This window comes from Lampetra fluviatilis, chromosome 39 (genome assembly GCF_964198595.1).
Source record: "Lampetra fluviatilis chromosome 39, kcLamFluv1.1, whole genome shotgun sequence".
In the NCBI taxonomy this organism is placed as follows: Eukaryota; Metazoa; Chordata; class Hyperoartia; order Petromyzontiformes; family Petromyzontidae; genus Lampetra; species Lampetra fluviatilis.
This window is the reverse complement of record NC_136313.1, coordinates 9,974,058-9,992,547: the sequence shown is the minus strand read 5'-3', so window position 1 is coordinate 9,992,547 and position 18,490 is coordinate 9,974,058. Positions and strand designations below refer to the sequence as shown.

The window sequence follows — 18,490 nt, the reverse complement described above, 5'->3', positions numbered from 1 at the left end:
AGAGACGCAGACAAAGTAGGCGGGTGCTTAAAATCCACTCGTTCTCTTGGTGAGCAGTCGTTGCGTACGCCGGGTGCGAGGATTGCAGGTTTAGGGGAGGAATGGAGCGTGGGCGAGGAGGGGGCCTGGGCGTTGGGTGACGGGGAAATGGGACGACGGCACACAACGCGGTATTAAATGCGTGCTGACGTGCATGCGTCACACGGCCAAGCCGTAGATGAAATGGAATGAAATATAACGAAGCGAAACAAAATGGAATATGAAGGAGAAACTTTGCCACTTGAAGTGCACTTTGTTTGCCGGAGTGCTTGTGTGCGTTGCTCGAATCGGGCCTTGTTGCTGAAAGGCGATAGTGGAAATGACAGCGCAAATGGATGGCGTATGCACACGAAAGGCCGTTCTTTTGTGGGGGATATTTTTTTTGCTAACATCGCTTGGGATGCAATAGGGTACAGAGATAATGATTTTTGTGAAAGCGTCGGATTGAAAAATTGTATTTCTTTGACAGCTGTTAACTCGTGGATATTTTCTTCGACCAAGATGAAAAACCCCTTGCGTGCATTGCTTGCATGGTAGAGTAATTATGAACTACAAGAGCTCAATGTCAGCGTCACACAGGTTTTAAATTGAAAATGCAAAAGCATTAAGCGAGCTTTTGTAAGTGTGTGTGCGCGCCCTTGTTTATGTGCTTTCAGTGGCATTTCCCTTAAACTGTTGAAATTGTAATCTGGAGAATTTCCCAATTGTTATGTTACAACCGCTTTGCACGCGTGTGTGTGATGAGCGGTAGTGTGGCGGTTAGCGCGCTGCGCTACGAACCTGGCGACCCGGGTTCAATTCCTGCTCACGGTCAACACCGGTGATGATTATCCGAACTGGTCCTGGGCCTCCCCTAGGTCGACTCAGCCTCAAATGAGTACCTGGTGCGATGTCTTAATATTGCCACTAAGGAGACAAAGGCGGTCGGGCGTGGTGTTGGCCACCCACCCCCTAGTGTGTCGTGCTGGCCTGCATAGGTGCTCGCGAACAGCACTTGCCCCAACAGTCTATATAGGGGGGAATCTTTGTCCATGCCAAACATTTTTAAGTTGTGTAATAACAGTGTAACATTTTTTTATGTTCCAGGTTAGTAAGTGTCATTTCCTAATTGCTTATGCCTCAAAAGTACAGAAAATGGCTATTATTCCCCACAAACTTTGCTTTTGTGACCAGGACAGTGATATTTTGAAATGTACCTATTTTCCAGAACATTCCAGATAGATTCAGTGCTGAGTAAACATGGAGTAACTTTCGATTTAAAGCTTTCGTGACTGCAGGGATTAATCTTCTTGGTTCTTTCGGTAAAGTCACATAGAAGGGAAGTAATAAAATAATAAAAATAAAACATAATAAAATAATTCTCACGACGTTTCGGCCACAACGCAAGCAGCTGAGGACAGCTGCTTGCGTTGTGGCCGAAACGTCGTGAGAATTATTTTATTATTATTTGGTTCTTTCGGTTAAGTCACGTCTAAAGATAAAATAATACATTAAATTAAATAATAGAATACGACGTTTCGATTGCAACACAAGCAATCATCATCAGGTATAATGAAATAGCGATATAAAATCTAACCAGAAAACTATAGACAGACATATTAGCAGACAGATATTACCAAGATACATAGCGCGAGCAACACAGGTAACAGAGAGGGGTGATCGTCTCTGTGGGGTGGCCTTAAATAGACAGAGGGGGGGGCGGAGGCAGAGAGAGGGAGGGGGGTTAGAGAAAAAATTAGCATATCAATTGGTGCTGCAAGAACGATTACACGGCAAGCAAGCCTGAAAATCAGGAGAAAGACACACTAAAATTAAATAACCTAGTAAAATATCGAAATGTAATGTAATACAACACAGAGGGTCGGTCAACACACAATTAACGCATAGCCTGGTTGATTACGTATTTCAAAGATTGCTAAGTTAGAATTTGAGTGTGAACATTCTAAAGAGGACACAGGCAGAGAAAACAAGTCGCCAGAGAGAGAGAAAAAAGATAAGCTTAAAACTTCCCCGTAGAAGTGGTTCAATCTTAATTTTAGAACTTTCGTGACTGCAGGAATTATTATTTGGTTCTTTCGGTTAAGTCACGTCTAAAGATAAAATAATAAATTAAATTAAATAATAGAATACGACGTTTCGATTGCAACACAAGCAATCATCATCAGAGAGATGATGATCTTTGAAATACGTAATCAACCCACCAGTTCAGTTTAGTTCCAGCTGCCTAAGTGGATAACATATCTGCATTTTTCTGAGATGGCATCAAGAGGCTGCAAGCATCCTGCAGATGCATTTTGCTACGTCTATGGCCAATTTATCAAGACAAGAGCGAAAAAGTACTCTGTGGAAGCATCTGCTAAGATGTGCGAGGCCTACAAGGCATATTTCGGCATGCCTGTCGGGGATCAAGACAAACCCTGGGGACCTCATTTCACCTACGAGCAATGCAAAACAACTCTGGAAAGTAAGATGGACAATTGTTGCTCGGAAAATTTACGTTATAAAATTTGTTACAATTTTATGAATTGTAAAAGTTTTTAATCTTCAAATGTTTTACAATTTTCAATGTTATTGAAAAAATATATCATGTATGAAAAATGTTGCGAGAATCTTTTGAACATTAGTCGTGGGTGAAATAAATTTATTTTTGTAGGATGGTACAGAGGGGAAAAGAGAGCCATGAAGTTTGCTATCCCAATAATTTGGTGGGAACCCACTGACCACTCAAGCAACTGCTACTTCTGCATGGGGGACACCCTTCCAAACGTAGGACTGGCAAGAATGCACCTGCTATCACGTATCCGGACCTGCCCTCATCCATCGCCCCTGTGCCACACTACCATGAGCTCCCTGTACCCACTCCTCCGGAGAGAGAGCAGCCGTCTTTAGAAGAGAGCAGCAAGTCAGAGAGCGAGGGATACTTTGTAGATCCAGATGACAATTTCAGAGGTGGAGTTAAAGAGAGAAACCCATAATATCCCAACCAAAAAGAAGACCTCAATGACTTGTCTCACCAAGTCCAATGCCGAGCTTTTGACGTCTAGGCTCAAGCAGTGGAACTTGTTGGATGAAAGTGTGCAAGTCGCAGATCAGAGGAAGCGTCACCAACCTTTTTGCAGCTTCTTCACCCGTCAAGATGGGCTCTGCTTCTGCCACAATGTGACCAGTCTGTTCGAGGCAATCGGAATCGCCTGTAACCAGAATGAGTGGCGCCTCTTCATTGACAGCTCATCCAGGAGCCTCAAAGCCGTGCTGCCCGTCTCTTCCCCTGGCTCACTCGGTGCACCTCAAAGAGAATTACAACAGCACCAGGACCTTGCTGGACGCCTTGAAGCATGATGAGTATGGCTGGGAGGTCATCGGGGACTTCAAAATGTGGCATTCCTGATGGGTCTCCAAAGCGGTTTCCCTGCTATCTTTGCCTTTGGGACAGCAGGGACACCAAGGCGCACTGCCACAGGCGGGACTGGCCACAGCGGACTGAGTTCTCTGTGGGGAGGAACAACATCAAGTGGGAGCCACTGGTGGACTTTATGTAATAAAGGACTCTTGCACTGGGTCTGTCTCCGTTGTCCTTTATTGGTTCGTACAACTTTGCCCGCACGGCGTCTCGCTCAGAGTCTCCTCCGTCTCCCGCTCGGCAGCCCCACTGCTGCCGTCGCTCCTGCAGACTTGCTGCTGGCTCACTATGCAGCCCCGCTGCTGGCTCTTTACTCAGCCTCTGTGCCTCCGACCTGCAGCCCCACGGCTGCTCACTATGCAGCCCCGCTGCTGGCTCTCCGTCTTCTCCGTGCTCGGACACCGCTGGCCAACGGTGCCGAGTCCCGACCTGTGGCGATCACGCCACTTTCCTCCTCCTGCCCTGCGTGGCCTCCTCCTGTCTTTATTCCCACACTTTTCTCCAGCCCTGGCGTCCTGAATGTAATCGGGGAGAGGCTTAGTAGGTCCTCTCACTCCCGTTCCCAACTGCACATCCATTGGCGGCACGTTTTCGCGACCGTACATGAGAAAAAACGGAGAATATCCCGTGGACGCGTGAGGCGTCATCCGGTATGCCGAGAGTACCCCAGGGATGTGCAAATCCCAGTCAGCTTGCTTCTCATTAACCGTGTGACACAGCATGGCTGACAGCGTCCGATTTAGTCGTTCCACCATGCCATCCGTCTGCGGGTGGTAGGGGGCTGTCCGGATCTTTTTGGTCCCCAGAGCAGCGCACACCTCCCCCAACAATTTAGAAGAAAAATTCCGGCCCTGATCCGTGAGCAGCCTCTCCGGCGCGCCCCTTTGTCCATGACATATCCAAATAGAAAGGCGTCCGTAATGGACGCCGCCGACTGGTCGGGCAAGGGCCAGGCCATCGGCCAGCGGGAGAGATACTCCACCCCAACTAGCAAGTATTTATTACCCTTAGCGGATGGCGGGAAGGGTCCCAAAATATCCAACGCCACCTACTCGTTAACTCGAGACACTTGTATAGACTGTATCGGCGGCACATATGGGTGTTTAGGCCGCTTCCGCCGGGCACACTCGGGACACGCGTGAACGTGCCCGACGACATCCGTCATCATGCCGTGCCAGAAGTAGTCTCGTTGCAACGTCAACAAGGTTTTCTCCACCCCCAGGTGTAATAGCGTGTCGCAATGCAGAGTCCTAATCAATTCGTACCGTAACGACGACGGTACAACCAGACGCCAGCGATCATGTAACCCCTCCTTCCACATCAGCAGTCCGTCGCGGAGAGCGGCCCCCGGCGTCCCCCCGGAAACCAGTTTCCCCCCCTCCCTTTGCAGCCCGACTCCGCAGGGTCCCCAACGAGTCGTCAAGCATTTGTTCACGAATCCACACTGCTTGTGGAAGGTTCAGAACCCCATCGGCCGGTCCCGGGCACACTGGAGCCTCAGGCACCTCGACCGCTAACGCAATAGGCCGAGGGGGCTGCTGGGTCGGCGTACACCTATGCGTACCCGACGCGCAAGCGCAAGGGGATCCTTGCGGTAACCTGGAGAGCGCGTCCGCATTTGCGTGACGCGCCCCCTTCCGATGTTGAATTTGGAAGGAAAACTCCTGCAGAGTGTCCAACCATCGTGCCAGCTGGCCAGATGGTTGATCTACCCTCAGAGCATATTGTAAAGCCGCATGATCCGTCCACACAATAAACGAACGGCCATAGAGATATGGCCGAAATTGGCGGAGAAAATAGACAATGGCCAAAAGTTCACGGCGAGTGACGCAGTAGCGGGTTTCTGCGGGGTACAAGACGCGGCTACCGTACGCCACCACGCGTTCCACACCGCCTTTGGACTGCGACAGAACGGCCCCAATGCTTGTGTCACTCGCGTCCGTGTCCAGAATGAAAGGGTGATCAAAATCGGGATAGTCCAATGTTGGCGCCGTTGCCAAACGATTGCGCAGGCCCTTAAACGCCGCCTCCTCTGGCGGTCCCCAACTGAATTTCCGTCCTTTAACCCGTAAGGAGGTGCAGAGGCCTAGCGATCGTTGCAAAATTGGGAACGAACCTACGGTAATATGAGGCAAACCCCAAGAAGCGACGCACATCCCCCACCGTGGCCGGGGTTGGCCAGTTGCGGACGCATGCCGTCTTCTCCGGATCCGTGGCAACCCCGTCGGCACTGACTATATGTCCCAAATAGCGCACGGACCGTTGCAATAGGTGACATTTCTTAGGTTTAAATTTCAGATTGGCGGAGTGCATCCTGGCGAACACCGCCTCCAGTCTCTGTAAATGTTCGTCAAATGTGCGGCTAAAGATGATGATATCGTCTAAATATATCAGACATGTCTCCCACTGCAACCCCGTTAATACCAGCTCCATCAACCTCTGAAATGTGGCGGGGGCAGCATTCAACCCCATCGGAAGACAATTAAATTGAAATAGGCCCTGCGGCGTACGGAAAGCAGTCTTTTCCCGCGAGGACTCGTCGAGGGGAAGCTGCCAGAATCCCGAAGAGAGATCCAGCGTCGAAAAGAACTTCGCCCCCGACAAGGCATCGAGGGAATCATCCATACGCGGCAGGGGGTACGCATCCGCCACGGACACTTTGTTTAATTTGCGAAAATTGACGCAAAATCGCAATTTGCCGTCTTTCTTTTTGACCAAGACGACAGGCGCGCCCCATGGGCTGTTAGACGGAGATATTATGTCCGCAGCCAGCATGTCATCCACTGCTCCACGAACATGGTCTCGCTCCGCCGGGCTCATCCGATGCGAGTTCAACCGAATCGGAGCAGCGTCCCCCGTGTCAATATGATGGGAAAGCAGGGAGGTGCGTCCCAAGTCCAAATCGTCGGAGCTAAACACATCGGAATAACTCAACAATAGCGCGCGAAGCGCGGATCGCTGTTCCCCGGTCAGGGATGAATTTTCGCCGCACAATTCGGTGACCCAGCGATCATCTTGGCCCGCAGGGCCCGAAACTCCGCCAACCACATCCCGGCGGCCCAGATCGTCCTGGGCCGTGAACGCTGTTGTGGCATGGGCCACGACCATTCCGGCCGGCACGCAAACATTCTCCGTACTCCCATTAAGCATCTGCAAAACGGCTGCTGGTCCGGCCGGATAATATTTTGCGCTCCGACCAGCGCCGATCCGCCCGTTATGGTTGCGGACGGCGATAACAAAACCCCAGGCGCTCCTTCCCGACCAGGCACCGGTTTCCGATATTGCAAGGGGATAAGCATCTGTGAACCAGGTGGAATGTCAACAGATACTTCGGACAGCGCCTGCACCTGGTAGACCGGAGCGGGTCGCCCGCAGGGCGATGGCAAAAATGACATTTTTCGACCCCCTGTAATTCAATGCAATTTTGATTAACTCTTATTAGAATGGGCATTTTGGCCAGAAAATCAGTTCCCAACAAACACGGAACCGCAAGGGACCTCGAAATCAACACAGTTCCCCAGGCCGACACCCCCCCGATGGATATATTGGTGTCCGCCTGGCCCACAATGCCCATACTTCCCCCGATCGCTGCTACACAGGAATCGTGAACCGGGTGCACTGCGTCCGGCGGGATACCCAACAGATGGAAAATGACATGCGATATAATCGTCGCGGACGCACCGGAGTCCACTAAAATGCGCACGTCGACCCCTTGTATAGAACCCGGCACAGTGGACGAGCCAGTAGCGGCCGCAACAACCCGCCGTGCCAATTTACGCCACTGCGTTACCGAGCGACATAGGCCAGTCGGCGGCCTCCCGTTGTTAACGACACCCGGATCGCGCGGCAACGGTGATGAATGAGGTGCCAAGCCTTGCCGGGTGTCTGGTGCACACCGACTTGCCTGTCCAGGAGGGTCCTTCCGCGGCACGTCTGTGGTCGAGGCCTCCTGCTGGGGCGGCCCCGGGATACGGGCCCAGCAATCCCTGGCGAAGTGGCCTTTGCGACCGCAGCGGAAACACTTGACGTCATTACGACGCACAGCACTCCCCCCATCCCGACGCTCCCGCGTCGGCGGCGCAGATCGCGGCCCCGGCCCTCCGCGGGCAGGCCACTGCGCAGAGGCGGCCGTCAATTCCTGCGGGCCCCCCCCCGTCAGGAACGTACACCACCTTCTTGGGATCCCAACCCACGGCACCCCTTCCACGATGGGCCCCCCCGTCCACGCTGTCACCTGCTTCCAACGGCGCAGATTAAACTGGGCATCCAAACACTTCGCAGCAGCCTGAGACGTCAACTTCTCATGGCCGCACACCGGCATAGGGATCCCCAAATCTCTCGACAGCTCAAGCATTTTGCCCAAAATAAGGGGTTCCAATAGGTCAGGCTCCGTCTCAGGGTATGCGGCCATGGCCAATTCCAGGACAGCACTCCTGTATGCCACCGGCGACTCTTTGGGTGCCTGCTGGCGCTGAACGAATCATCGGTGAGCGTCATCCGGTGGCTCGTACGCATCCGCCATCTCATCAAAAACCCCTCTCAGTGTCTTCTTCTTCTCGGCCTTGATGGAACGGAAAAATCTGACCGACTCATCGTCGAGAAGAGTTGGCAGAACTTCCAGGGCCTCTGCATCAGTCCATCTGGCGGAGCGTACTGCTGCCAAAAATCGGCAGGCGAATGCACTCCAGTCGCCTCCAATTGAAAATTCTTTAACTGTTGTTAAGTGACGGCTGCGGGTCCTCGCTCCGCTGTCCTCCGCAGACGGCGCGTCGCGTGGCATGTTCAAGATGGCGTCGCACCGCAACGTGTCAAAGATGGCGGCTTCCCGCCGTGGAGGGCGCAAGATGGCGGCTTCCCGCGGTTCTTCCCCTGCCACGCCCAAGATGGCGTCCTCGTGCCGCGTGGCGGAGGGCGCTGGCGGTGCAGGCAAGGCCCTGGTCTGTTGTTCACCCCCGGGCTTCCCCGAACCCGTCGCCGGCGTGACGAGGTCGCACAGTTGCGCTAAGACGGTCTTCAAAGTCTCCAGCTGGGCCGCCATCTGTCTCCATCGCTGGTCAGCGTCCCCCGGCGCGGGCGGATCCACCGAAGCGGCGACCTCTTGCACCCCCGGGCCGTCACTCGTTCCCGCATCGATTTCTCCCTCCATCGTTGGCAGCGCCACTGCCTGAGGAAGGTCGTCGTCGTCGGAAGATGTAGCAGACGATGGTGCGGGGATATTCTTTCTTCTGAGCTGTTTTGACATGCCGTTTCACTTCTGACACCAGTGTAATAAAGGACTCTTGCACTGGGTCTGTTTCCGTTGTCCTCTGTACAACTTTGCCCGCACGGCGTCTCGCTCAGAGTCTCCTCCGTCTCCCGCTCGGCAGACCCACTGCTGCCGTCGCTCCTGCAGACTTGCTGCTGGCTCACTATGCAGCCCCGCTGCTGGCTCTTTACTCAGCTTCTCTGCCTCCGACCTGCAGCCCCACGGCTGCTCACTATGCAGCACCACTGCTGGCTCTCCGTCTTCTCCGTGCCCGGACACCGCTGACAACGGTGCCGAGTCCCGACCTGTGGCGATCACGCCACTTTCCTCCTCCTGCCCTGCGTAGCCTCCTCTTGTCTTTATTCTCACACTTTTCTCCAGCCCTTCCGGTTCCTGTCCTTAAAAGCTCTCCCTCTCCCCACGTGATCCTAACTCCTCCCACCTGTTACGTCACATCCCGCGAGCCCGTTTACGCTCGCATTACATTTTTGTGAACGAAAATACACAAATTCGCCTGTTTTCTCATTGAAAATCGGTAAATTTCTACATATCACTGTCCTGGTCACAAAAGCAAAGTTTGTGGGGAATAATAGCCAATTTCTGTACTATTGAGGCATAAGCAATTGGAAAATAACACTTACTACCCAGGAACAAAAAATATTTATATTTGTTTGTTCCACTATAATGGTTAAAATATCACAAATTCAGGTGTGCTGCGTGAATTCTCATGAGGAGCTTTGTTGAATTAATTTCATGGCTAAAATCAGTGACGAATAACATCTGAAACCAATCCTGGACCTATCCCACCCCTTAACCAACCCGCATTGACCACTGACTGGTGTGGTGAAGTATGGTCAAACAACTCCCATGACCGCTGCGATGTGAGGACGCCTTCATCCAGCGGTGGACTGACAGAGGGGTGACAGATTTATTTTTGTTATTTTTAACCAAGATATGTTAAGAGCGTGTTTGGGAAATGTTTAAATAGATTAAACAGTTTTCATAACAAATTGTGCAGGCCAGTGCTGCCAGCACTGCGGATTTCAACTGCAGAGTTGTTGTATACTACTACGACTACTACACGTTACATTATTAGGCGTTGCCGACGCCGGAAATTCACTTTGCTTCTTGGAAAATGAAGATCTTTGAGTGAGTGAAGACCGAAGCCTGTATACTTAGTCACGACTCAGCTCAGGCTTGGCTCTGGCTGGCTCAGTTGAGATGACTCAAAGCCATGCGCTTAACTTGCATTCCACATATATCCTTGTCCATTTAAATTTTAGTACAGTCGTCACCCTACATCTGTTACATGTTTTTTCTGTAACGAATGTGATTGTGCTACGTTCAGTGTAAAATAATCTGCCCGAGCCGACCTACGCTACAGGGAATGTATTCTGTTTTACGTAGATTCATGTTGATGCAATATTTTCGATCTCTTGCACGATGGGGTTCTGTTCTCTTATTTTGTTCATTGCTCTAACTTTATTTAGTTTTATTTGTTTTACTTGAGCCACTTTTATGACCCAGGTCGCTCCTGCAAACGAGACTACGCCCTGTCCCTTGTGTTCTCACCTTGATAGAGAAAATAAACTGGCTCTTAGAATCAGAAAAAAAAATCGTAATCAGAATATGTATTTATACTGGAGGAATCCGATGAGCTATAAGCTCTTTTTTACAGATGTCCAGTCGAATGGTCCCCAGCCACGCTCCGGGATTTCCATGAGCCGAGCCTGAGCCAAGCCACGGCTGAACCCGCTCACTCGCGCGTCTTTGAAAGCAGCCGCGTGGCGTCAAGCCCGAGCTGAGCCCCCAGCGTCCAAAGGCCGAACCAGCCACGAGTGTTTTTCCCCAAGTGAAACCAGCAGGATTAAAATGATATCATCCATTCGTCTGGTATTCACACCGTTCATATAGCGGCAACGATGTCACGAGGGCGCTGTGTTTCACAGACGTGGCTTGCAAGCGTTGACCGGCACATTCTTCAACATTTGCCACAGTGGGAACATGACGCCGGTGCAGAGCATCCTCCTCTTTTCGATCGATGCCAAGAGATCTTTGATGGCCACTGTGCAGCAGACGGTTCGTTGTGTTTGTTGACGGTGAATACAACCGCCGGTATTTACTATTAACCAGGGGAGGCCTGCCAGATTCGAACCGCGGAGCTCCGCAACGGGCGCCGAACTCGCGAGCGCTCGGCCGCGTCAACCGCTCCATTTACCACGCTACAATTGTGCGCACGCACGCGGGGCTTTGCGTCGCGTGTATTGCGTGCGCGTTCGATCTTGGCGGGAAATAATTATGTGAGCTCTATATATGAACGAGCGGCATTATCCCGGCACTCCGCCGGGCCGTGCTCGTCTGCCGGGAGAGCCACGCGAACACATTTCAATCAAGCCACGGCCGTTTTCTCTCCCCCCTGCCCCACGATATCGCTCCTTGATTGAGCAAATGCTCTTCCATAGGGAAATCATGCGCGGCGCTGAACTTTAAAATTCCAAACGTATGTCCTGGATGTTAATTGGGCACATGTTTTATTCTTATATGAAAAGTGGGTAACCTTTTGTCCGTTGCACTGCTCAGTTCGCACCACACTGATTTCTGTTTGATGAGATTAAACCAAAAATGTAAACTTGAAAATAAACATCAGATGTCGTGCATGCGATTGGCATGCAAGAACAGATATGCGTGCATTCACGAACACACCTAAATAGCCCCATCTGTCTATTGCAACTGCATTTAATTGCGAGCCAGACCGTACAGCCAGATTATAGGTTGTGTTGGTGCAGAGCAAGCATCGGCAAATGTCACGCGGTCCGGTGAGTCCTTGAACCAGGTGCAAGGTTTTACGACTCCACGGGCACATTTGTCACAGTGGGAGCCCTGCCTTTGGAGCCGAGCTATGTGGAAATGGTGGTGTTTGAGGCATTCATGCAATGACCTATTTACTCGAGAGTGACTGATAGCGGTTGTCACAATCTCCCACTGTGCTGGATCGCATTGCAGAACACAGAACACGGTGCCTGGCTAAAAATAATAACCCCTTGACCAAGCGGCCGAATACCGCGTCGGAGCGCTGCCCCCGTGGCGAGCGGCGCGATCCGTGGTTTCGATGCCAGGCAGGTTTTAGCGATTTATGAGTCATATTTCGACGGCTTTACGTGGCGCCTTTCATCACAGCATCTCGCGGTGCCAACTGGGGTGTGCGGTAACCGCGCAAAATATCCGTTATCGGCCGTGCTCTATCTGCTGCTGGAAGGGGGCCTCCGCCAGTGACAGTCGTCGTCTCGGTGTCTCGATGCACGTTAGCTGGCCGCGTCGCCCCGCCTCCGCGGCGATCGTCCGCCTGGGTGTGACCATCAGCCGCGCACCGGAGCATCAGCAGGCCGATGCGCGCACCCTCCTTCAGGAATGGCAAGTGAACGACGCAAGGCACGGTGGCGCGACAGTGGCCGTGCACCCCCCAAACTGTGGTGCGTTCAGTAAACCCACTGGAGTCTTGCGCTCCTCCAACAAAGGAGGAGGAACGGCAAAGCGACAGGGACTCTCTGCTGAAGCCCCGTGGCTAGCAGAATCCTCCGTGGCGTGTGCTGTCCTTGAGCCGCCTTTGTTTGCGCGGTCCTGCCCAAGTCCGCTGTTATTAACAGGAAGGAAAAAATCACGACGTAAAATTAGATAAATACTCTCTTAACTTGGCTTATTCTAGCGGTAAGCACTCCTCGTCAAGAATGTTAAAGGCGTGCCCTCGGTAGAGACGAAGAGTGACTGGAGAAGAAGCTCTTTAAGATCAACTTTCGGGCCGTTCTCCGGCGCAAGTGGGGAGGGGAGACGGAGACCGCCGCTGCTGCCGTGAGCCTTCCAAACGGAAGTGTCCATGTATCGTTGCGTGACTTCCGATGGCAAGATTGTAAATGCATTTTGGTAACGAGCAGAATCGTACAAGAAATAAGAATACTTGCACGGCAAAATTCCCAATTCCTCTTCTGCACATTGTCACCTCCAGATCTGCGGATGCTGCGACAACAACAGCAGCAGCAGCAGTAGGTCCCCGTGGCCTGCCACGAAATCGAATCTGAGGGCCGAGTGTTTCCCAACTTGAGGGCGTCCCATTCGGAGGCGCGGTTTGTTGTTTAGCCCTTCACCGGCCGCTGTGCCAATCTCAAACTCCGCTCGGAGTGACAGACGATTTTACCGTGGAAACGTGACCGGTAGTTAATTTTTGCTGTCGTTATGTTAAAATGCTTTTAGTTTTTTTGTTTCTGTCGGCGATCGTGGCTTTGGAAGTGATTCACTGTGTACTTTGCAGTAATGTTATTCCCCTTCTGTGGCCTTTTGTGGAAAGTCCACAGTGGTTCTTTGTAGATCGACTGCCATGAGAAAGAGAGGAAGCCGGCATTACGTGTTTGAGTGGACTCGACTTGATTGCTGTCATTATATGCGCCGCACGATAGCTAGCGGTCTATTATGAGATGTGCAGACTCGGGGGTGGTGGTCGCGCTGCGCTACGAAGCGAGCTCAATTCCCGGTCACAGACTGACTTCAGTGGCGGGTCGGTGTCCGAACCAGCCCTGGTTGCACCTAACCCCCTTCGCCAACCCGCCATGACCAGCATGGTGAAGTATGGCCGAGCAAACCCATGGCCGACACGGCGTGGGGCGGGTTTCATCCAGCAGTGGCTCGACAAAGGGCCGTAAAAAATGAAGTTGAAAGAATGAATGTGCACACGGAGAATACTTCTGAGCGACGCTCCTGCCTAGTTCCAGCTACAACTCAGAATCGTTGCACTGCTTGGCGGGTCGAAGCGAGACGTATGAATTGCTTTGCACGCAAGCCGTGACAGGGGCATCTCCCCTGCTGTCAGAGTCCGAGTGACAAGACGAACGTCAGGAGCGGCGCCAGTCATTCGAGCTGCCCGCCCGAGTGCAGTGCATCTCGGCGCGTTCCTTGCTCTTGACTCCCCTCTGCGGGAACTTAGCCGCCAATGCCGTGCAGGGAAGTGCGTTGGGGTCACACACCAAAACAAAGGCAAAGATCCCCCGTATAGCCTGTAACGGACTGTTGGGCCTAGTGCGGTTAGCGAGCACCTATGAAGGCCGGCACGGCACACGAAGGGGGTGTGTCGCCAGCGCCACGCCCGGCCGTCTTTGTCTCCCCAGTGGCGATGTTTACACACCGCACCAAGGTACTCATTTAAGGCTGAGTCGACCTAGGGGAGGCCCAGGACAGGTTCAGATAATCGTCACTGGTATTGGCCGTGAGCGGGAATCGAACTCAGGTCAGCAGGTTCGTAGCGCAGCGTAGCGCTAACCGCTACACTACCGCTCCCCATACACACACACACATGCGCACGCGGACGTTGGGTTAGGCTCGCTGTGGAGCTTCAGACTCGCACTTGCGCACAACTTCGTGTGTGTGCAGCAGCTTTGCTTCAGTTGCTTCCACTCTCCGAATGCCGTCGAAGCCTTTCTCTGTCTGCTCGGCCCGTGGTTCCCGACCTGCGGCCCGCAAGGTCGGAGGGAGCGGTTCCCGCGAAACTGTTGCAGATAATGCAACCTACGATTTTTCTTGCTAGACGTCAGTTTTTTTTTTTACACAGCGTAAATCGTCTCTTCAGTGCGAGACGATAAAAAGCAAGTGAATAATTTTCATGACCTTTTAAATTAACATTTGACAGCACTCCCGTGTGTGGTTTTAATTTAGAAAATTTTAATTTGGCGTACGGTGTTCCGCTAAAGCATTCTTGGGGTTTGGCAGTGGCCCCTGAATTGCAGGAAGGTTGCGACCCACTCTGCTGGACTGTGCCACGTTGCAAATGGTAAAGAGCTATTTCACTGCCTGGAATTTCTACTGAGCTGGCCTTTAAATGTCCTTTAAAAGCATGGTTAAACGTCTTCTTGAATCGTCAAATTAAACATCCTTTGTGACAGGACCCTGTTTTTCCATAATTGTGGGTAAAACCTGAAATATCTTGGAACAAGATATGTAAGCAGACGATATCCTCCTCATCCTCCCCATATTTTATCCCTCCACGTAACAACTTCAAGTATTCCATATGCCACACGGGCTTCTGGGAAACCATAATTTCAGCAGCATTGGTTCAACGCAGTCGAAGCCTGCACCCGGTGTTGGTATTCAGTGTCTCATCAGCAGTCCGGCTTTGCTTGATCAATGTTGGGGAACTGCCAGATGGTTTATCAGCAAGGATGCTCTCTGTGAGGTATTGGTCCTAGTTCAGCATGAAACTATAATAATGTGTCACCAAAGCGTCGATGTTTTTATAAGTTGCCTGTTCAAGTTGTTTTCCTTGGCAGGTGTTTAGATGTTCAAACACCGAATAGATTGCACGCAAACAACAGGAGGTACAAGCACAATGTTCATGCGTAGCCTGCGTTGATGACCATGTGAATAACCCGACTGGCAATGAGTACCCATAGTAATTTATATGCATTCATTAATCCCCCCCCCTTCACACGTGAAGGGCTCACAAGTGGCGTCATCACATCTACCCCTCTAAGGAACGAAACAGGAGGATTTCTCCACAAATGTGGCTGTCGCCTGATGAAGCTGGTTGTAATTACTGGCGAAACGTCCTACTTGGATTGTAAATGTTGTGGATTTGCTCTCCAACACACCGGTGTGCTGTACTAGTGACGAATTGGCCACGTTCTGCTTACGTGACAACCCTTACTAGTTGGCTGTGTCGGGTGGTGGAGGGTTCCAACTCATTTATTCTTCTGCGATCTAACCAAAAAACCTTTATTATGAATAATATTGGTCGCGAAAGCCTTCGTGTTAAAATGACCATATAGATACCTCTTACTCGTTGCAATATTTATCCCTTCACTCTTGAATTCCCTATTAAACCAAAACACAGCGCTTACTAACACACGTTACCTAACCTTTTTCAGAAGCCTCTTGCTCTTATTATTATATTCGCACCGTTCTTTTTTAATTCTCTCCACATGTTTCACATACGACCGTTATTATTTATTAGTTGTGCAATATTCATTAAGGGTCCTCTTCTCATTCTCTGCAATGCCCACGTTGTTGTCTTTGTTGTTGTTGTTGTGGTGCTCACGTGCCACGAATCTACCCGTGTAAAAATAGCTGGCAAACCTGTTAAAACGGCTCATCTGTGCAACGCATCAAATAAACTCAAACTCTATCCACAAAATGAAAAGATTGGGGCCGAAAACAGGATGTTCTTTCTCAGCCGCGACCTTGGTGGGATGTGTTAAATTGAAGTAATTTCAAAACTAGTAAACCACCCGGAACCAATAGTGATTTGTTAGATTTGTGTTGTGAAATTGTTCTGTGCATACAGTTAATTTGATTATAATGTCGTGCACAAACACGACTCTATTGCCAGCCCATGGCTTGCATAGTAATGTGGCATTTTAACATCGATGCATTCCGCAGTGAATTAAATCACTGCCCTCTCGGTGGTCCACCAGAGGACATATTAAAAAACGCGTACGTTATTAACACTGCATTAAAAACGTACACCTATAACCTCTTGCTCGGCTCGGCAGGCTAATATCTTGCCAGCTAAGGCTTCTGAGCTACCCAGTTCCAATCCGCGAATCAGCTGGCCGTGATTAAACCACGTGCGGAAAAGCCAGTTATATATTAGTGACTGAATAAAACCCACAATGGAGTGAATTTGGTGTTCACTTAATGAAGCTTATTCCAGCCCTGAGAATTACAATTAAAATTGTTTTTACTGACCTGTGAAGAACACACTGTGCAGGGCATTCATTCAGAGGTATTGACCTCTAGCGTGAGCCCCTCGAAGCGGCATCAGAAGTAGATCTGTTGACAGAATTTTCTTGCACTATCCCATTGCGATATAATTTGGAAACAAAAATATAAAAACATACGTAAAACATATCAACCATAGTAGAGGTCTTTTCGGGTTAGATCGTTTAAATATATAAATGTGTCATTAAAACCCACTACCACCAGACACAGCCAATTAGTAAAGGGTTGTCACGTGAACAGAACATGCCAATTCGTCACGAGTACAGCACACCGGTGTGTTGGAGAGCCAAGCCACAACATTTACAATCTGAGTACGACGCTTCGCCAGTAATTACAACTAGCTTCATCAGGCGACAGCCAGATTTGTGGAGAAGTCCACCTGTTTCGTTCCTTACATAGAGGCGTAGATGTGGTGACCACGCTTCTGCGCTCTTGCAGACAGCCAGGGAGCCCTTATTTCACCCGGGTTAGATGAGCCATAGCCTCTCCTATTAAATCTCCCTTGCACAAAGCTGGGCGCTGGTGGGGCATGCCGTGCCGCTCGACTTGATCTGCCGTGTCTGTGCCGTCTCGATGGCGTGCGCGCCGTGCGCAGGCTCTGCCCGGACCTGATCACCGAGCGGTGCCTGACGAGGTGGCGCCCCGACCCCGCCGACCGAGGCGTCGTCCACTCCCTCTTCCTCTCGCCGGGAGAGCGGGCCGAGGCACCGCGGTGCGGGAGTCCGCCCGGGTCTGCCCCGGAGTCGTGGCAGCGCGGCTGGACCGGCTGTCTGTTTCGCAAGGGCCCCAAGAGGGACGTGTACCTCGAGATCCTGGAGGAGCCCCATCGCTGCGTCGTCACGCAGGCGAGTTTCGCCTGTTGCGTACCCCAGGGCCGGAGGTCGCGTCAACTTCTCGCCGATTAAGCAACAGTGGGACGATGGGGGGGGGGGGGTGTTGCACACTGGCGATCAAGCGGTTGAGTGTCTTGGTAATAATAATAAAAATGATGATAACATTTATAACGCGCCAGATGTTGCAGACACATCAACAACTCAAGAGGTGCGGAGCCGAGCTCAGGGCTCCTCGAAAGGCTGATCAAACAGATCGAGGCCTTTAGATGTTTCGTGAAAGTCAGAGTGCATTTGATGTTGCGGATGTGCAAAGGGAATGGAGAGTTCCACACCGAGGGGGCGACGGCAGAGAACCGACGTGAGGCTGTAACAGTTCGAGACCTTTGGTGTCTGAAGTAGATTGTGAGTGACGCTGCTGCTGCTGCGTATGGTTCTACCGTGAGCTTCAGTGCCAGGCGAGAGGAGTTGGCGGTGGGGAACCGGTGGTGAAGGTGCGATGACAAAGGCGCGTGATTTTATCATTTGTCCCGCTGGCGAAAGGTAGCCAATGAAGAGCGGTGGCTCTCCGTACTCTTCATCTTCATTGTAAACGCCAGAAGAATAAGGCTTGCACACTGAAATAAATACCACGATTTCATTCTGAAATAGAAGATTGTCTATTACTGTACTGTGCAAGTTATTTTTGAACTTTTATGCTCACCGAATTTGCAGCCCCTTTTGAATGTTGTGACACACCCCTATTGAAGGCAGTTTGTTCTGTCACGCTCTCTGTCCCATAAGCCAGCGTCTTGTTTACAAGCGTACTCTTCACAGGCTTCTGTCACACAGCGGAAGTCGTTAAGATATTAGTACGAGGGTCAACGATAACGTCTCAGTATGCCCCAGTAGCGGACACACTGATTATACACAATGCAGGTTTTTTTTGTGTCGTAAAACCTGTCACCACCCGCACAGCCAACGAGTAAGGTTTGTCATGTAAACAGAACATGCCAATTCGTTACTAGTACAGCACTAGTGTGTCGTGTAGTGTATAGTGTATAATGTAGTGTATAGTGTAGTATACTAGTACAGCACTAACTGGTGTGTTGGAGAGCCAAGCCACAACATTTACAATCTGAGTACGACGTTTCGCCAGTAATTACAACCAGCTACATCAGGCGACAGCCACATTTGTGGAGAAGTCCTCCTGCTTCGTTTCTTAAATAGAGGCGTCAA

The 18,490-nt window shown here is 51.0% G+C and overlaps 1 protein-coding gene across 4 annotated transcripts in view; it reads left to right on the top strand.

The window, feature by feature from the left end:
- CTC1 (CST telomere replication complex component 1) overlaps positions 1 to 18,490 on the top strand; it is a 127,089-nt gene that overhangs the window by 86,701 nt on the left and 21,898 nt on the right. For all 4 annotated transcript variants that reach the window (XM_078874683.1, XM_078874682.1, XM_078874681.1 and 1 more), the window contains one exon: positions 17,038 to 17,287. In XM_078874683.1, coding sequence (XP_078730809.1) covers positions 17,038 to 17,287 — 250 coding nt within the window. The remainder of the gene's footprint in view (positions 1 to 17,037; positions 17,288 to 18,490) is intronic.